The sequence below is a fragment of the Staurois parvus genome, unplaced genomic scaffold (genome assembly GCF_062004578.1).
Source record: "Staurois parvus isolate SC_StPar_1 unplaced genomic scaffold, SC_StPar_1.0 ptg000235l, whole genome shotgun sequence".
Classification (NCBI taxonomy): Eukaryota; Metazoa; Chordata; class Amphibia; order Anura; family Ranidae; genus Staurois; species Staurois parvus.
The window spans coordinates 1,590,727-1,610,290 of NW_028318031.1; the positions used below are offsets into that span (position 1 = coordinate 1,590,727).

The 19,564-nt window shown below is 43.8% G+C and overlaps 1 protein-coding gene across 1 annotated transcript in view; it reads right to left on the minus strand.

Annotated features, from left to right (window-relative positions):
* The window catches only part of PDE6D (phosphodiesterase 6D), an 80,058-nt gene that overhangs the window by 26,554 nt on the left and 33,940 nt on the right, over positions 1-19,564 (minus strand). The window contains exon 2 of the mRNA XM_089680081.1: positions 7,221-7,309. Coding sequence (XP_089536207.1) covers positions 7,221-7,309 — 89 coding nt within the window. The remainder of the gene's footprint in view (positions 1-7,220; positions 7,310-19,564) is intronic.

Consider the following 19,564-nt stretch of genomic DNA (forward strand, 5'->3'; position numbering starts at 1 on the left):
ATTATCCAGTTGATGCTTGTGTTAGGCTTTTCAGAAGGGTTCTAACTACAAGGGTCCAAAAAGCTGACCCTCTTCAGGGAAGGTGGTTCAAGTGTCCTGACTTTGAGCCCGATGCGCTGAGTGGTTTCTGAAGGCCTATGAGTATCTACTGCCAAAGTAGATGAGGGAGAGGGGTGGTATTTCTCCGATGTCCCAACAGACCTCTTGTGTTGAGACAGATTTATATAGGAGGAAACAACCCCCCCCTAGATGGGACTCAACAATCTAGGCGGGTTGTTTTCTCCTATATAAATCTGCATTTTAAGGATGTTGGCATCTATTAGATATACCTCAGGATCACTTTTCTTATATACTTGTGTTGAGATAGGAGCACACTCAGGCCACTCCTGCTTATCAGAGTGTAAAGAGCAGGCCAAAAGACGATGCCCCTCAAGAGGTTAACAAGGTCAGATACTACTTGGATATAGTATCACACCCCTGACACTTAGCTAAAGTGCTCTACACATCTGTACGGCATCAGCTTTTGTGCCATCTTTTGTATTTTGCATGGGACTATAACAGCTAAAAGCACAAAACGCCAAACATTTTCTCCAACCACACTATAAAACAGGGACCCACCTCTGCAGTAGAGGGATTCCTCTTGGTGGAATCTACACATTCTGACATAGTTTGACAGATTAAGGGTACTGCCAAACACAGTGGACCAGTTGGGCTAATTAAGAGTGGACTCTGCCTGTCAGTGGAATCCTGAAAGGTGAGCACACTTTCAAACAGTTTAGTGGTATTTCTGTTAGGGTGAGCACAGACCACCGATTTACAAATACCCTCTCAAAGGGGAAATTCCTGACACTCTCAGGTGGGGCACAGGAACCTTCAGTGTTTTTTTTTCCCGCCAGAGAAATTACTTAAATCGCAGGTCTAGTGGAAAGGTCTTTGCAGTTGTAAGAGTTCTGAAAGATCCGAGGCTTGAAAAAGTAGGCTGATCCTCCAGATGCAGGGTAATATGCATTGCATCAATAAGGTGTGAAGTAAATCCCTGTAAATTTGAGTCAATTCCAGTGCCAATGCCTCAAAACAAAACAAACAGTCTCTTCAGAGACAGACTGTTGAGACTTTGAATCAGAGATGGAAACAGGGTCGGCAGGCCCAGTTTGATTTAATGGCTGAGAATTGTCAGAAAAACTCTGCAAGGAATGGCACCAGAGCACACTTAGAGCCTCTGTGACCACAATGCCCAAGTAGCAGAGAACAAACAGCTAGAAGCTTTGAGTGTGAATTGAAGTCCTTGTGGAAACAAGAGAGGTTGAGAAAGATGCCTAGGATAACGACTCTTCAACATTAAGGAACCAAGGTTCCAGATTGCAGGCAGCTGTTCTTTCTGCATGCACTGGGTAAACATCCCAAGAATCACTAAGGACTATAGGCTGAGGTTACTCATGGTAGTGGGACTGTCCTCTGTGTGTCTTAGAGAAGACATGTATCCGTAAAGCAGTAATGCAACTAGGCTTAATGTGGTGGGTCAAGGCCTCAGGTATTTACAAACTCAGGGAACTGGTGTCAATAATGAAAGAGGTGACCATTTCAATGTAGGCAGGCAGTGGTAGCAGAGCAGGGATCCAAGTAGTTCTTTAGGAGCAGGAGCAGCAGCAGCAGCAAAATGCTGCTCCCCCCAGGCTAAATGGTAGGTAAGCTGGTGCAAAGCCATGCACACAGCACTTCACCATGCGGATGACATCAGTCCCTCAGCCCTAAAGATTAATGCAGCAAAACCAGCAGTGGGTGGAAGATTTGAAAATGCGCTCAGCAGTGCAAACTGTGGGGTAGCTCCCAGTTCTTCAGCCTAACCACCCTTACTCACACCTGGGGCTATGCCACAACTCTGGACTTGAAAATTGCTCAAGGGCCAACACAATGCACTTAGGTCTGAAATGCACCACCCAGTGTCCAGGCCAGTTCTACACGTCCAGTCCAGCAAGGTCAGAGAGGTGGAGGAAATGCCAGTGCATATACATTATATTGCCAAAAGTATTGGAACGACTGCCTTCACACGCACATGAAATTTAATGGTATCCCAGTCTTAGTCCATAGGGTTCAATATTGAGTTGGCCCATCCTTTGCAGCTAGAACAGCTTCAACTCTTCTGGGAAGGCTGTCCACAAGGTTTAGGAGTGTATCTATGGGAATGTTTGACCATTCTTTCAGAGACGCATTTTTGAGGTCAGGCACTGATGTCAGACAAGAAGGCCTGGCCTGCAGTCTCCGCTCTACTTCATCCCAAAAGGTGTTTTATCAGGTTGAGGTCAGGACTGTGTTCCACCAGTCAAGTTCCTCCAACCCAAACTCACTCATCCATGTCTTTATGTACCTTGCTTTGCGCACTGTGCTCAGTCACGTTGGAACAGGAAGGGGCCATCCCCAAACTGTTCCCACAAATTTAGGAGCATGAAATTATCCAAAATGTCTTGGAATGCTGACGCCTTAAGAGTTTCCTTCACTGGAACTAAGGATCCAAGCCCATGAAAAAGAAAAAAAAAACCCTCCACCAAACTTGACACAATGCAGTCAGGCAAGTACCATTCTCCTGGCAACCATCAAACACAGAAACATCCATCAGATTGCCAGACAGAGAAGTATGATTTGTCACTCCAGAGAACACGTCTCCACTGCTCTAGACTCTAGTGGCGGCGTGCTTTATACCACTGCATCTGACATTTTACATTGCACCTGGTGATGTAAGGCTTGGATGCAGATGCTCGGCCATGGAAACCCATTTCATGAAGCTCGCTATGCACTGTTGTCGTGCTAATCTGAAGGCCACATGAAGTTTGGAGGTCTTTAGCTCTTGGCTGTGCAGACAGTTGGTGACTTCTGCGTGTTATGCGCTTCACCATGCACTGACCCTGCTCTGTCATTTTATGTGTCCTACCACTTCTTGGCTGAATTGTTGTTGTTCCCAGCCGCTTCCACTTTGTTATAATACCACTAATAGTTGACTGTGGAATATTTAGTAGCAAGGAAATTTCACAGAAGCAATCTGCATGCCTAGGTGCTTGATTTTATACACCTGTGGCCATGGAGGTGATTGGAACACCTGAATCCAATGATTTGGAGGGGTGTCCCAATACTTTTGGCAATATAGTGTAGACACTATAAAGAGACCAGCTTAAGCAGTGTTGGAACATGATGCTCTCTCCAAGGCAGAATCTGCCCGGCTTCTCTTTGAGCAGCAAAGACCAGAGCTGGAATGGTGAGCCACCAAGCCAGACGCAATTTAGCCCTGGGGCACAGGCAAAATGATGCCTCTTAAAAATGTACTAACTAATCCCATGAAACCAGCCTATGGTACTGTCTGAGAGAAGGTTACCCACAAGCCTAGAACACCCGTGCAAAAGCGAAAAGATGGGAGGTTTGTGGACTGTAGAGTCTGAATATGGAAGTCCAGCATTTGTTTTGCTTTTGAGAAGGAAAAAAATAAATACATTCAGGACTAAGCAATATCTAGGAACAGCTCAAAATACCCCTCTCATTCCAAGTGAACTGGCATCAGCAAAGGCCTCCTAAGGTTCAGGATCCAACCAAACCTAGAAAGTCTGAACAGTCCCTGGACCGTGGCCAACAGGCTCGGAACCAACATCCTCTCAGCAAAAAAGGTCATCCAGATATCTCACTAAGGGAATACCGCGTGAATAGCAGAGCATGCACTGGGGCTAGCACCTTGGAGAATACTCTGTGTGCAGTGGACAGACCAAAGGGAATGGCAACATCTGGCCTCCTGCAAGTTAAACTACAGGGAAGGAAGATGCCACGACCCCAAGATGACAAACACAAGTCTAAAACATGCCCAACTCCAAACTACAAATCAGAAGGAGAAAAAAAAAAAAGCAAAAAAAAAAAAAAAGCTGTGCTGTTCCTGAATTGTAGAAAACACAATCTAGACTGGGACGGGGGAGGCAACATTAAAGAGGTGGAGATCTACTTGAACAACATGGGAGAAGTCAAAGATCACCAGGCAGTGTCACCTCCTCACCTGATTTAAACCTCTACTTGCCGTACTACCGTGTCACAATCATGTGCTTTGCACCACAATTATGGGTTCAAATCAGGTGTTGAGGAGGCAGCATATTGCCTCCTCACCACCTGTCAAACACACTCAGATCGCTTTGCAAAGGAGCAGTAGTGTCTGCTGCACATGTGAATAAGCACTTTGTTGCATCCAGCAGCAGCACTCTTAGGGCTCGTTCACATGTAAAGTTGGGGCATGGTAAAACCTTGTGTTGGAGTCATGGTTTACCGCCTCCAATCCCTATCCCCTTTAGCTGCTGAGGCAGTAGCCAAAAGGTGTACACATGCCGCAGCAGGAATTACACCCCATGTTGTTTTTGGTGGGTGCTTCCGCCTGTCAGTCAAGACCCATTTAAGTAAATGGGGCCACTCTGAAAGTGCCCCGCAACTGCTTCTACAGGGTCCAGGGGGTTAAAGCAGGTGGTGAGAAAGCAACACACAGCTGCCTGTTTAACCCGATTTGCTGTATTGCACACTGTTGCAGGGCACTTGCAGAGTGGTCTCATTCACATGAATGGGTCATGCATGGCAGGTGCTACACCCAAAACCATAACAGAGTAGGAGCAAGCACTACAGAGGAGACCTCAACTTATGTGGCTCTTGCTCCCTACTACAGCTCCAACTTTACAAGCAGTCCCTCTGCATTGCACTCTGTTTGGTGCCCTGGTGATCTACTAGTCACCTGACCGAGATCTACTGGTAGATCATGATCTACTGGTTGCTGACCCCCAGATCTAGACTGAGGGACAAGGTGGGTGGGAGGGGTTTTCAACTATTCTGCTTGTTTTCTGTTGAGTGGGAAACCCTCCATCTACTAGGACTGGGAAATACTGATGAGTAACAAATGTTTATTAGTTAAAAAAGAAAAAGGCAATTTACCAAGCAAGCTTTAACGGCCGCTTACCCACTGCCTACACCATTTGCAGTAACAAGCAGTGAATACCTGTTTATCCATTTCCTAGCAGTCAGGTAATTGCACAGCTCCAGGTCCCAGGCAGCTTCTGCAGATGGAGGAAGGAAACTTAGACAATGCTCAAAGTCTAAGTACCAGTGGGGTGACATCACTTAAAACTCCTCACCGTTGACTCTCAAAGCAGCCCAAGTCACAGAACTGTGCAGTCATGTGATTTATAGGGCCACATTTAAAGCTTACATAGAAGATAGCACGTTTACTTCTTTAACCACTTGCCGCCCAGCCACTGTAGAAATACGATGGCAGGGTGGCACGGCTGGGCAAAACCACATTTTAAAACGTGTTTTTAAAACAGGTAGGGGGCGCGCGCGATGCGCGCCGCCGCCCTACCTGTCCCGCCGAACACAGCCGCGGATGTCAGTCGCCGGGTCACAGCCGGTCGTTACCGGCTATGTCCCGGCGATTAGCGGCAATCAGTGACAAAGAGCACAGCTGCAGTAGCTGTGCTTTCTGTCAGTTCCCTGACAGCTCCTGACAGCTCCGGACACGCTGATCGGGACAGAAGAGTTTATCTGTCCCGATCAGTGGTGTTCCCTGCAGTACACACCCCCGCCCCCTAGTAACACTCCCCTCACACAGTTAACCCTTTCACTGAATAATAAAGTTAACCCCTTCCTCCCCAGTGCCATTAGTACAGCGTCAGTTTTTTTTTTTTTTTGCATTGATCACTGTATTGGTGTCACTGGGGATGTCAGTGACCCCAAGTCAGTTCCCCCCCAGTGTCAGAATTTCCACCGCAGTCCCGCCGTAAGTCGCTGATCGCCGCCATAAGTCGCTGATCGCCCCCATTATTAGTATAAAAAAAAAAAAAAAAAAAAAATCCCAGTATCTTTCCCGCCATTTTTAAATGCTATAACTTTCACGTAAACCAATTAATTTACACGTATTGGGTTTTTTGTAGCAAAGACATGTCCCAGAATGCATTTTGGCAGAAATTTATGACTAAATTTGATTTTTAATTTTTTTTTTACTGGACATGTTTTATAGCAAAAAGTCCAAAATATTGTTTTTTTTCCTCAAAATTGTCAGTCTTTTTTTTTTTTTTATAGCGCAAAAAATAAAAAAATAAATAAATAATAATAAAAAAAACAAAAACAAAAAAACCGCACAGGCAATCAAATACCACCGAACGAAAACTCAATTTGGGGGAAAAAAAAAGGATGTAAATTTCATGTATGTACCGTATTGCATGACCGCGCAATTGTCCGTTAAACTAGCGCAGTACTGTATAGCAAAAAAAAATGGCGTAAATTGCAGTATCTATACCATAGTTTGTAGACGCTAGAACGTTCACACAAAGCAATCAATATACACTTATTGGGATTTTTTTTTTTTTTACCAAAAACATGGAGCAGAATACATTTTGACCTAAATGTATAACTAACTTTGAGTTTACTATATATTTTTTATAGCTGAAAGTAAAAAATATCGTTTTTCTTCAAAATTTTTGGTCTTTTTTTGTTTATAGCGTGAAAAATAAAAAGCGCACAGGTGATCAAATACCACCGAAAGAAAGCTCTATTTGTGTGAAAAAAGGACGTAAATTTCGTTTGGAAGCAGCGTTGCATGACCGCGCAATTATCAGTTGAATTAGTGCAGCGCCGAGTAGCAAAGAGAGGCCTGGTCATTAAGGGAGGTGAATCCTCAGGAGGGCAAGTGGTTAAATGCTCATTTAATATGGAAAATAGCAACTCTGCACTGGTGATATTTTTGTTTAAAGCAGAAACCCCCCCCCCCCCCCCCCATGTCCCAGGAGGCTGCAGGGGGCATTTAAAGGACAGCTAGGAGGTGGAACTTCTGCATCACTGGGGCCGGACTACCTGGACCCAGTAGATGCAGCTAGCTGAAGAGGACCAGACACAGACAGCTGAACATCAGATTGCTGCAGGACAATGCTGTATTCGTTGGGCAGGTCAGTGTGTAGGAAAATGGGAATGGGGAGCAGGAAAGGCAGGGGAGAATGAGTTCATCATTAAAAACTGAACATTCCGATGAGATAAAATATAATCTGTTTGGAAAATACTGCATGTTAGTAACACTTATTTTAAGACAATTTATACTGCATCAACACAAAAAAAAACTGAATATTTTCCAATGGAAAGAAATAAAAACAAATTTATAGATTTAATGATCTTGCTCCCCCCGAGACAAAGTTAGGATAAGTCTGAAATCTGAGGTACAGTACCTTCATGTTCAACACCTGGAAAAGAAAGGTCTTCTGCTCCTTGCCACATGGTTTTCCCTGTTTCACCATCTCGAAGAATCATTGAATTTCTATTAGATTAAGGAAGACAACCAACCACCTCTTTTCTGTATTAAGGCTTATTCAGATGACAGATAAGTGCATTCCTCTGTGCAGAGCCACTGATAAATACGTGTGCACCTGTCTCATTGCTGCGTATAGGCAGCCCATAGAAGCGGATGCACACACAGCGCCAGCACAGACACAATCACGTTAAAGTTTGACATAAAACAGGAGCAGGTGCAGATCCAAAACGCAGATCCGTGCACCCACTCCTGTCCGCATTTCAAACTTTCACATGAGATTGTGTCTGTCGGCATTGTGTGTACATCCACTTCTATGGGCTGACTGTATGCAGTTTCGAGGCAGAAGCACACGCATACACCAATGGATCTGCACAGAGGATGGAGCTAACCTGCCATCTGAATGAGCCCAGATAAACATTACATGTTTACACGTTAATATGCATAAAATCTGCAGATATTTTCATTTGCAGCTGTAGCTATGTGTAGGCCTCCAGTGATTTGTATAGTTCTATGTTTAAATGCATACAAAACTTTATGTTGTATGCATCAAAGGGTGGCATTTTAGATGCCCATGTAACTGAGCCCTTACATGTACATACAGGACTTCAGCCACAATTCAAAGTTTTTGGATGGACTGTCTAATGTAAAAAAATATATGTGCATGTAACATTTCAAGCAGAACACCAAACTTCAAACTACGTCCATCATACTTCATAAATTCCTTTTATAAACAGTTCATTTAGGTAACTTTAACATTAACATTTCAAAAGGGAGAAGGGTGCGAACCATCCAAAAGATTAATGATCGTGATCACTGCATGAGATTAAAAAAATTTTACTGATGAACACACACACACACAGGAACACACACACACACAGGAACACACACACAGGAACACACACACAGGAACACACACACACACACAGGAACACACACACACACACAGGAACACACACACACACACACAGAAAACCTTTCCTTTCAGGATCAACATTTTCTATGGGACACTGCACTAGAAAATACTCCCACAAACGTTAGCCATTGATTGCAAACAAGATTTGTTAATTTGCACACACACACACACAAAAAAGAAAGCATTTTTCCTAACAAATTCATTCAAGACCATGTTGCAAAAATGAATACTCCCCAATAAAAGTCTTAGGAGCAAAGCTAAATTTTAGACAACAAAATCCTAATTAACAAGAATTCAACTACAGGCGAGTCTAATTATTCATTACATAGGTGTCCAGCAGACAGTTGATTATAAAAGGGAGTTACTTAAAGAAAAGAAAACCCCTCCCATTCTATGCTGTGAGCAATGGCACCACATGGAAGAGAAATGTCACAAGGCCTGAGAAAGAAAGAAAATAATATCTTTATACAAGAAAGGTGAAGGCTACAAGAAGATCAGCAAAGCTTTACTTATCAGTCAGAATACAAAAATGATTCAAAAATTTAACAAAGATGGAACTACAACCATCTCACAGAGACATCCAAGCTGTCCACGGAAGTTAAAGCGTTGACAGGAGTCCCTTTCACTGACACCCCATCGTTGGTGTCAGTGGAAGGGAATAGGCCTCGTATCCGTGGACAGAAGTGCCCCAAGGGCCAGATGAAGGCAAGCAAAAGGGCCACATCTAGCTTCTTGCAGGCTGCAGTTTGCAGACCACTACTCAAGAGGCTAAAAAAAAAAAAAACAAACAGTCAGAGGCACCTACTACTATGCATAGATAAAAAAAATATAAATGTTGCTTGTTAGATTACTTGTCCCTTTACTCAGAAGGTTCTAAAAAAAATACAGTAACAAGTCTATACAAGTCAAAGTGGTAGAAAAAAAAAAAAAACGTACATTTATGATGTATCTACAGATAAACCTATAATAAGGTCTACCTGTAGGTACTGTAAATATCTAAATATTTATTTGTGCAGCTGCTGGTGACATCAGCAGCGCATGTGCGCTGAAGGAACGGCATACCTTCAGAGCCCTGTGCTGTAAACAGTGATACCAGCACACATGCGCAGGAGTGACGTCATCGTGGCTCGGCCAAAGGACTGAAGCCCGCCAACCTGGAAGGAAGACCAGGTGAAGATGGAAGCCCTTTTATTGGTGACAGCACACCACTGGAAGGTTTGATTTTAAGGTAAGTTTCACATAGTGTGCCTTTATGCGTTACATACTAGCACATTATAACTTTGCTTTTCAGAGGAATTTTTTTTTAAGCTTCAAGTTTACTACCACTTTAATGTGGACCCCCACCCCTTAATAAACCAGACAATACTAAGGAAATCTTTATAGGAAAACCAAAAAGAAGACTAGTTATTTGCTTTTTTCTTGTTTTGTCCGTCTCAATGGTCTGTCCCCCTCGGGGGGGGGTGGGAGCATTAACTGTTACTGTACAGTTCTTGAGAAGCTACAAATACTTGCATAACTTGCTCTATATTTCAATGTGAGTTGCTACTATGAACAGGTTTCCTATGGTTTACATGTGTCAAATACAAGGCCCACAGTGTCAAACTGTATTGGAGACTGCTCAGACAGAACACCATGGCAAAACCATGTTCTGTCTGAGCAGTCTCTAATAAAGTTTCTTGTGAATGATGCCAGCAGTGAGCAACACTCATTTTCAGTTATTTCTAATGTCAGTAATAATTGAATACAGAGGCAATTATCTAATATGATAAAAAGGACATTTATAAAGCCTTACAAATACAACCGGCCCTTTGAGTGCAACTGTAATGCTGCTGCAGCCCGTGATGAATTAAGAGTTTGACACCCTTGCTTTGCATACACATTTGTAAATAAATGCAGACCCCACTCATGTATTCTTAGTCAGAAATATTCACTGTTTGGAGCAGAATGCAGGCCTTAACAGCATGACTGAGGCGTTATCTCTTAATGGGATTAAACAGCTTAACTTCTGTTCATCCCCACTAGGAGCAGAGGGTCACTATAATTAGAATCCCCAGACACTGTTGTGGTGGTACAGCAGGTACAAGGAAATAAGTAGTTAACTATAATTATTATAGCAAGCAAATCTTTTCTTAATTCACGTAAAAGACAACAAATGAAGCTTTCTTCATATCAAAAGCACAGGCAACCTGCTCAAAATGTGTTCACACTTTCGCGCAGCAGGAACAACCATTCCCACTCGTGATTTTGTTTGAGTGACTGGCACGTAATTTTGCGTATCGCATAGGGCAGTGGTCGGCAAGCTGCGGCTCACGAGCCACATGCGGCTCTTTACACGATTTAATGCGGCTCTTGTGTGCCGGGCGCCCGCTCCCCTCCCTCCTCTCGGGCGGCAGCGTGATCCAAAAAAAAAAAAAAAAAAAAAAAAAAAAAAAAAACAGCCAGGGCAGCGCGCTCAAATGCAATGATTGGCCAGTCTCGCTGCCACTCACATCCTGATAGCCAGTGATTGGCTGTCAGGATGTGTGTAGGCGGGGCAGCGTGACGAACATGAGAGGAGCTAGGCTCCTCTCACAGTCCGCCCTGAAGACCGGAACGGCGCGGGAACACGGCGAGAGGAACGCGCGGAGCAAAGGTGAGTGAATTGACACAGGGGGGACTTGGCTTACTACTTGGGGGGGAATAGTACTGTGGGGGATGAAATACTATATGAGGGATGAATTAATATGGGGGATGAATTAATATGGGGAATGAATTACTATAGGGGGGATGAATTACTATAGAGGGGATGAATTACTATAGGGGGGATGAATTACTATAAAAACTTATTGAAACTAAAAACAGTGTACCATCCTATGTATTTTCAGTTTTAAAAATGTGGCTCTCAAAATAAATTTCAATCGTGGTTTTGGCGAGATTTGGCTCAGTTGAAAAAAAAGGTTGCCCACCACTGGCATAGGGCAAGCCTATTCACTTGAATGGGCTGTCCTACGTGCATTCATTGCCTGAAAATAAGCTCCTGCTCCTTGTTTGGCAACAAGGATCTTCAAAATTTTTAAAAAGGTGTGGTTTGCCATATGACACATGCAGGAAAACTGCATTGTGTTTGGAGTGCCATTATGGGATAATCATGGGCAGAATTGATGTGATTCCAAATTGCAAAATGTGAATGGAGCGTGTACGATATCAGAAATTGGTTGATATTGTATATTGGGGTAATTTAAATAATACAAACTTCCAAAAAAAGTACAGCAAAAGGCCCTTGTATGACAGTCTAAATAAGTATTGTAGCAGAATGCCTATTTACTCACCATGCTCAGATGCCGGCACGGCCCCTTTATCTCCATTTCCCACAACTCTCTGGGTTCTTGGACATGCTCAGGGACAATAAGGGGTTTATTTACTAAAGCTGGAGAGTCCAAAATCAGACTCCCTTCTGCATACAAACCAATCAGCTTCCAGATTTCATTGCCAAAGCTTCATTGAACAAGCTGAGGTTAGAAGCGGATTGGTTTCTATGCAGAAGGGAGTCTGATTTTGGACTCTCCAACTTTAGTAAATAAACCCCTAAGTGTCTTTTTAAACAGACAATTAGGCCAGCAACTCCAACATCCATAAAACATCTTTATTTCTTGCACAGAAGTAAAATGCTTAACTCTTTCCAAACCGCTGGTATGCACTGAAGTGTTGACACATTCTTCTCATTGGTATAGGTAGCTCCATTTTAGTGTTCAGCAATTTTAGTTTGAAGTGGTCTAGAGGTGCACCTCCCATACTAGAGTGCACACAAAACACATTCAACAACATATACCACAATTTTAGTACTGCAATTAATGTAATCACGTAATGTGAATTCCCTGCCATTAGATCAAGAGACAATGGTTTTGTGGTTTTTGCTGTGGCTATTACAGTAAACACAAGTTCAAACAACAGCAAAAAGAACCATTTGTTCCCAACCAGGATTTATAAATTGGTAGAGGACTGAAAAAGACTTGGGGATAACAGGCTACCAAGAGTAGCCTGTTATACCCAATAAGTGTCTCTGCCTCCCTCAGCGGCTATGAGAGTTCACACCTGATGAGGCAGAAGTAACGGGACAAGTGATCTGCAGTCAGGATAGTGGCCTACCACTGTGCGAACATGCATATGGCTAGCCAAGCAGGATCTTAATAGTATGCATCTTCCCTAAAAGACCAAGCTACTATGTGGAGTCCCTCCCCAATTGCCAGAAGAGTACTCCACTTTCAGTGGGATGGAACTTTATCCTTGGGTCTTAAAACCCTGTTCACCCATGTTACCAAAGCTACCTTGGTCTTCACTGTTAAGGACCCTGTGTACAGGCATAATTGAGTCACAGAGAGATTTCTGTGACCATATTTATGCAGCTTTGATTATTCTGCAGTGTATTGTTTTTTGCATCCTGAACCCATTTTGCATGGATTCTGACTCTGTACCTGTTTAGTATACTGCAAGTTACAGTTACTCTCTGGGTAATCTGCCCCGATAGACATTCTGTTAAACTTGGCATCTATGAATAGGATTTGCCATATCAGATAAGGACAATGGTAGCAGCATGACAATGGTGTATGGCAATAATAATCCAGAAGGAAACAAGCAATTACTGCCCCTAGAATAGTCACCACATTTATTCCTAGCAGGATTCCTGCTGCAACACCTTAGAGGGGGAAGCAAGAACTTTAATTCTGAACCTCCCAGCAGAAAAATATTCTCGACAAAATAGCTAGCTTAGAATCCGTGTATAGCCAAGTGCCAACATTAGGGAACATTATTATTTTTATACAGGATTTATATAGCGCCAATGGTTTGCTCAGCGCTTTACATTATAGTGGGAGACAATACAGTAACAATACAGTTCAATACAAGAGGGATTAGAGGGCCCTGCTCCTTGGAGTTTACAATCTAGGAGGGCAGGGTGAGTGGTACAGTAGGTAGTCACTGTGGGGGATGGAGTGGTTGGAAGAGTAGAGGGTACCAGAATTAGCAGAGGGCGGGATAGGCTTCCCTGAAGAAAAAGGTTTTCAGCGAACGCCGAAAGGCAAGTAGAGTAGGTGATAATCTGATAGATTGGGGTAGGGAGTTCCAGAGGATGGGCGACGCCCTGGAGAAGTCTTGGAGACGAGCATGGGAGGAGGAGATAAGGGAGCTAGAGAGTAAGAGGTCTTGCGAGGAGCAGAGTGTACAGTTTGGGTGATATTTAGAGATAAGATTGGTTATGTAAGTTGGGGCAGTGTTGTGGACGGCTTTATATGTCATTGTCAGAGCTTTGTATTTTATCCGTTGGGCAACTGGGAGCCAGTGGAGGGATTGGCAGCGAGGGGTGGCGGATACGAAACGATTAGTGAGGTGGATGAGTCTGGCAGCAGCGTTCATGATAGACTGGAGGGGGGATAGTCTACGACGAGGTAGGCCAATGAGGAGGGAGTTACAGTCGAGGTGTGATATGACAAGAGAGTGAATAAGTTGCTTAGTGGTTTCCGGGGTTAGGAACGGTCGTATCTTGGAGATGTTGTGGAGGTGAAGTCTACATGATTTTGTCAGCGATGGATCTGGGGCTGGAAAGACAGATGGGAGTCTAGGATTACCCATAGTACCCTGGCGTGAGGGGATAGACTGAGGATGGTGTTAGCGATAGTTATGGTGAAGTCAGTGGGGGTGGCGCGGGCAGGGGGGAATACTAGGAGCTCAGTTTTGGAGAGGTTGAGTTTGAGGAAGTGGAGTGCCATACAGGCTGATATGTTGCTAAGTAGGCTAGCGATACGGGTGGAAACTGAAGGGGTGAGGTGAGGGGTAGACAGATAGATTTGCGCGTCATCAGCATAGAGATGGTAGTTGAAGCCGTGGGAGCTTATCAGGTGACCAAGGGAGGAGGTGTAGATGGAGAAGAGAAGGGGTCCAAGGACAGAACCTTGGGGGACTCCTACAGAGAGAGGGAGTGAGAAGGAGGTGGCAGCGTTAGAGGTAACACTGAAGGAGCTTTGTGATAGATAGGAGGAGAACCAGGAGAGAGCGGAGTTGCTGAGGCAAAAAGAGTGTAGTTTTTTGAGGATGAGGGGATGGTCAACCGTGTCAAGCCGTGGAGAGGTCAAGTAGTAGGAGTATTGAATAGTGGCCATTGGTTTTTGCAGTTAGTAGGTCATTAGAGAGCTTTAGTAGGGCAGTTTCGGTGGAGTGTAGTAAGCGAAAGCCAGACTGTAGGGGGTTGAGAAGGTTGTTGTCAGTGAGGTGGGAGCTCAGACGATTGTAGACTAAGTGTTCTAGGAGTTTAGAGGTAAATGGGAGCAGGGAGATGGGTCTAAGGTTGTTCAGGTTGGTGGGGTCTAGGGAGGGTTTCTTAAGTATGGGAGTGATGTGCGCGTGCTTTAGAGGGGAGGGGAATGTACCTGTAGAGAGGGAGAGATTGAAGATGTGAGTGAGGGAGCATAGCATGGAAGAGGAGGGTGACCGAAGGAGTTGTGAGGAGACAAGGTCCAGGTGGCAGGTGGTGAGGCGGGCTTCTGAGAAGACCTTTAGGACCTCTTCGGTGGTAGTGGGGTCAAAGGAGGACAGTGTTGAGGGAGGTATGGTGTGAGGGATGCTAAGTGGGGTGGGTGTCTGTAGTGGCGATGTCCCTACGAATTGCGTCGATCTTGTTTTGGAAGTGGTGTGCAATCTCGTGGGCAGTGATTGAGGCGCTAGGTGGCGGTGGGGGTGGAGAAAGTAGAGAGTTAAAAAAGGTAGAGAAGAGCCGACGAGGACTCGAAGAGAAGGTATCAATGAGGGTGACAAAGTAAGCTTGTTTGGCAGCGTGAAGGGAGGAAGTGTATGTTAGAAAGGCAGATTTATAACGGGTGAACACTTGGTGGGATTTGGTTTTACGCCATAATCGCTCCAGCGCGCGACTGTTGTTTGAGATTTCGGGTGTGGTCAGTCTGCCAAGGTTGTAGGGGTCAGGGCCTGATGCTTCGTGTTGTTAAGGGAGCAAGCAAGTCTGAGCGGATGAGAGAGAGAGTTGTAGACAGCGGTGGCCAGGTCGGGGAAGGACAGGGGGTTGATGCTGTCGTAGAGCTGGTCAGTTGCGGAGTGAAAAGGTTTCGGAGATTTCTGCTGGAAATTGTCTGCAGTTTAGTGGGGTAGGTGTTGGAGGACGAGGAGACTGTGAAGGTGATGAGATTGTGACAGCAGAAAGGAGAGACTGGGAGAAACCACTGAAACTGCAAGACAGACATGCCTAAAGAAAAGGGGCAGAGTAGGACAGTCCGGATGAAGACATATGGACAGCTAGCTTAAAGGAACATTTTGCAGACAGATTGGTGTCTGACAAGAGAAAACTAGAGAAAGATTTAAGCTCAATTTTGTAGAATTCTGTGTTAGGAGCAGAGAGGTACAAGCTTAGATGCACCTTCGGCTGTCATTGAAAAGATGGCCAATAGAAGGGACAGCTCCTCTCCAGACAGAGTAAAATCACACCAACAGGAATGCTCCTATTAGGAGCTTGTAGGGGGGGTTCCTCCTCATAGAGAAGGTGAACACCATTTCTGAAATGGCTCAACCTGAAAGCCTAGCCACCCTCGTGCTTGGACTTTCAGGTTGAGCCAAGGATGCAGATAAAGCTGAGGAAACAGAAATCCCTGACTTGAAGAAGGTCTAGGACTCAGGTGAACCTCATCCATGTACTGGAAGCGTATAACTAGGCAGAGATAAGAAGGGTGGATACAGTGGTTAACTCTCCAGTATGTCAGAGTAGCCCCTGCACATGCTCTGACAGTCAAGTGCTCCAGTATTGACCTCGCCCCAACCACCCACCATTCTATTATCTAATGAGGGCACCATCTCTGGCTACTGAGGTGTTCCGGCTGATATTAGAAACATGGGTGGGGTTTAGCTGCCATGATCAAGCTTACTGGATTATGTTAAGAAAAAAAAAATACTGTTGAATTATGTACAATGGACAAAATAAGTTACATTCTTTTCACTGCAAAGGACTGTAAAAAAATGTGAATTTAATTAGCCAGTTAGTCTAATCTATGAGTTAGGTGCATAGTTTGGCATTTGTTACACAAGTTAATAAAAAAAAATATAAGCACAAGGTGCAATTATTAAACACAAAATTTTTTTTTATTTTTAAGTTTTGGACAGAGTACAGAGGGATTAGAACACCTTTCATGCTTTCAGTGCTTTTTTTGCACCCGCCACGGAGATTCACACTAATTGTCCTGATGATCACCATAACTGAAGGTTAAAAAAAAATGCTGAGTTTTCACGAGAACAGGAACAGAGTGAAAAATCTTCCAATGGGGACACTGTTGGATTTCTTCTGACTTCCTGCTGTGGCTATGGGACAGGAAGTGAGGGGAAATCTTAAAGACACACACGTCTACTCTCCTACACTCTAACCAGAATGTAAAAAAATGCCTTTAGTTCTTCTTTAAAGGTAACATTGGCTACACAGCTTTTTGGATACTTCCACCATTGTTCTAAAGAAGTACAGTATATTGTCAAAAATATTAAAAATATAGAATCTAATATCAATGTTTACACACTGAAATGACACAATGCTGCATAACACATTGTGAAATTAACCATTTGCTAAGTAGAAATAGCATTCCCAGATGGAAAAATCGGTTAATTACAGCATAATGAAACATTTCCAGTGTGAGGACTATGTGCGTGGGATTTATATGAAACACATGTGTTGAAAAGACTCAGGCATGCAAAAACATTCAGCTGAGCAGGTTGCCATACCTTGGAATGAGTCCCCTTCCCTAGAGGTCTGTTTAGAGATTATGTATGTACACACAATATATAGGGGGGGGAAAAGCAGGTGTAACTGAGAACTCAAGAAACTGGCACTATAAAGTTTAAAAAGCAGATCAAGTTGCGTCCAAAACATCTGTTTTGTAATCTGTAGGATATCGTAAGTATTTATAATCTGAGAGGCAGCTAAGGAGGTATAACAGAACAGAGATGGGGATAGATTTAGTATCAGCAACTGCCCAAGTGTTTCTTTCATTTCTAGGTAGGAAGAAGCCCAGACAGAAAAAAAAAATAAAAAGGAAAAACAACAAAAAACAAAACAAAAAAAACAAACACACCCCCCTTGGTCTAGACCAGCATTAAACAAACATTTAAACCTTTTTAAAACACTACAAGTCCAAGGCCAATCTCTCACTTAGGTGTTTGTGTTGGGATGCATTTTTTTTTTCGGAGCATACATAAAACACATACATAAAATCTTATTATGAAGGATACGCTGCTTCCAAGCCCTAAACCGGGTAACCCTCATGAAACTTTGGGTGCTGAATGCCAGCACCGGCTCATCCTAAACACTGCACAAATCCAAAAGGAAAAGACCAGCTGCACTCCAAAGAAAATGTAAACCCTATTTATCTGAGACCTCCACGCTGATCCGCCTTATCCACAAGGCTGGGCTTAATCAGAGTTGTTATGCAATGACAGTTCATGAAAATACATTTACATCTGTGTGACACAGATGGGACATTGGGGTGATTTCCCTTCACTTTCTAGCCCATATAAAAAAAAATAAAAAGGAAAAATTTGTGAGAATCACTGGTTGTCACCAGAACTAGTGTCCATATTGTAAGATTTTCTCTCTATTCCCATTCCAATGACAACCCAAAGTTGACACTTCCTTCTACTTTCACTCTTGCCAATAAATGGTAAACAGGACAAAATAAGCATTGAACCTTGCTAATGCTGGGTACACTCTATCAGTCTTTTTTTTTTTCACTCGACCCAGCGAGCTGAACGAAAAAAAAAAAAAAAAAAAAAACACAAAACTGAAGAGCTTGGGAGGAGCTCGGTGTACTAACTAACCAATGTTAGTACCCTGCCCTGAACACATCAGTCAGTGCTGGTAGCCATTAGCTACCAGCACTGATAGGATACCGATCGGATGCTGGTTTTCCAGCATGTTCAGCCGGCTTCTGTTGGACAGGTGAGTGTACACACAGGCCGAATGTAAGCCAGTTTCTATTGAACCAGCCAATATTTGGCCTGTGCGTACGGGACTTAAAGCAGAGCACCACCCAAAAGGGAAAGTTCCACTTTAATGCATTATCCCCCAATCCCTGTTAAGGATTGGCAGTGGGTACCCAAATTTGACAGGCACCCACTCCCACTGCGATTGCCTGAGGCAATCGGAAGAGAAAGTTGTCCTCCTCCCTCCCTCCCTGTAGTCTTCTGGAGCACGTGACAGGTCCCAGAAGACTACAGAACCATACACAAAAGGACAGTGCTACTCGCACATGCGCAGTGGGCATCCGGCTGTGAAGCCGCAAGCTGTTACAGCCGGTTGCCCACACTTAGCCTGGGTTCATATATATGCGGTGGGGCATATCGCATGTGATTCACAAAGGAACAGCAGTGCATTCCTGTGCAAATCGCATGCGATTTCTGTGCAAGGCGATTGGAGCCATACATTTTCTATGGCTCTAATCGCACCACAACAAAAACGTGCAGGACCCTTTTTTTGGTCCGCACTAGAATCGGATCGCATGGGTATTCACACCTATGCAATCCGATCCTGCACATCGCACCGCGTTTTGCACACCGCATTCGGGGTGTGGTTAACACACACTCGCAGCAGTTCACATGAACGGGGTGAGATTCTGATGCGGTGCGGAATCGCCACAGAAAACGCTGCGAATTGTGCACCGTATCAGTGTAAACCAGGGCTGAAGATGCTGGCGCCAAAGAAGAAGAAACCAGCCATGCTGAGGACACTGCTGGACCCTGGGTCAGGTAAGTGTCTGTAGTTTAAAAGTCAGCAGCCACAGTTTTTGTAGCTGCTGACTTCTATTTTTATTTTTTTAAATCAGCTGGAACTCCGCTTTAACTGGAGCACAGATCACAAAAACCTCACAGGTGTTCTAATCCCTCTCCACTTTTCAAGGCTAAAAAGTATCACCTGTCTTAGCTTAATGTATAAGATTTTGTCACAATACAGACTGTAATCTGATACAAGGACAGTGCAGATAAGATCAGATGTTCATTAAAAGCAGCTGTCATCAGCTACAGCCTACTCCTATGTCTGAAAATTGTAGTTACTATGAAACGGCTGGCCTGATATTCCCTACTGTACAGCAATACAGTCTTCTACAATAGTTACTGCTTGAATCATTTTTCCCTTTTAACAATAATCTGGCCTGGACACTGTCCTAGAAACCTCACAAAAGGAAAAAACAAAAACAGATGTAGCAGATTTTTTCCCAACATGTTTAACGGATTACACATTTTAAATATTTAATACCTAGTGGTTGACGGCAGGCTCAAGCAAGGGTTCTGCCCGAGTTATTGGAATATTATCTGTATTCTTCCATCTATCCTATAAT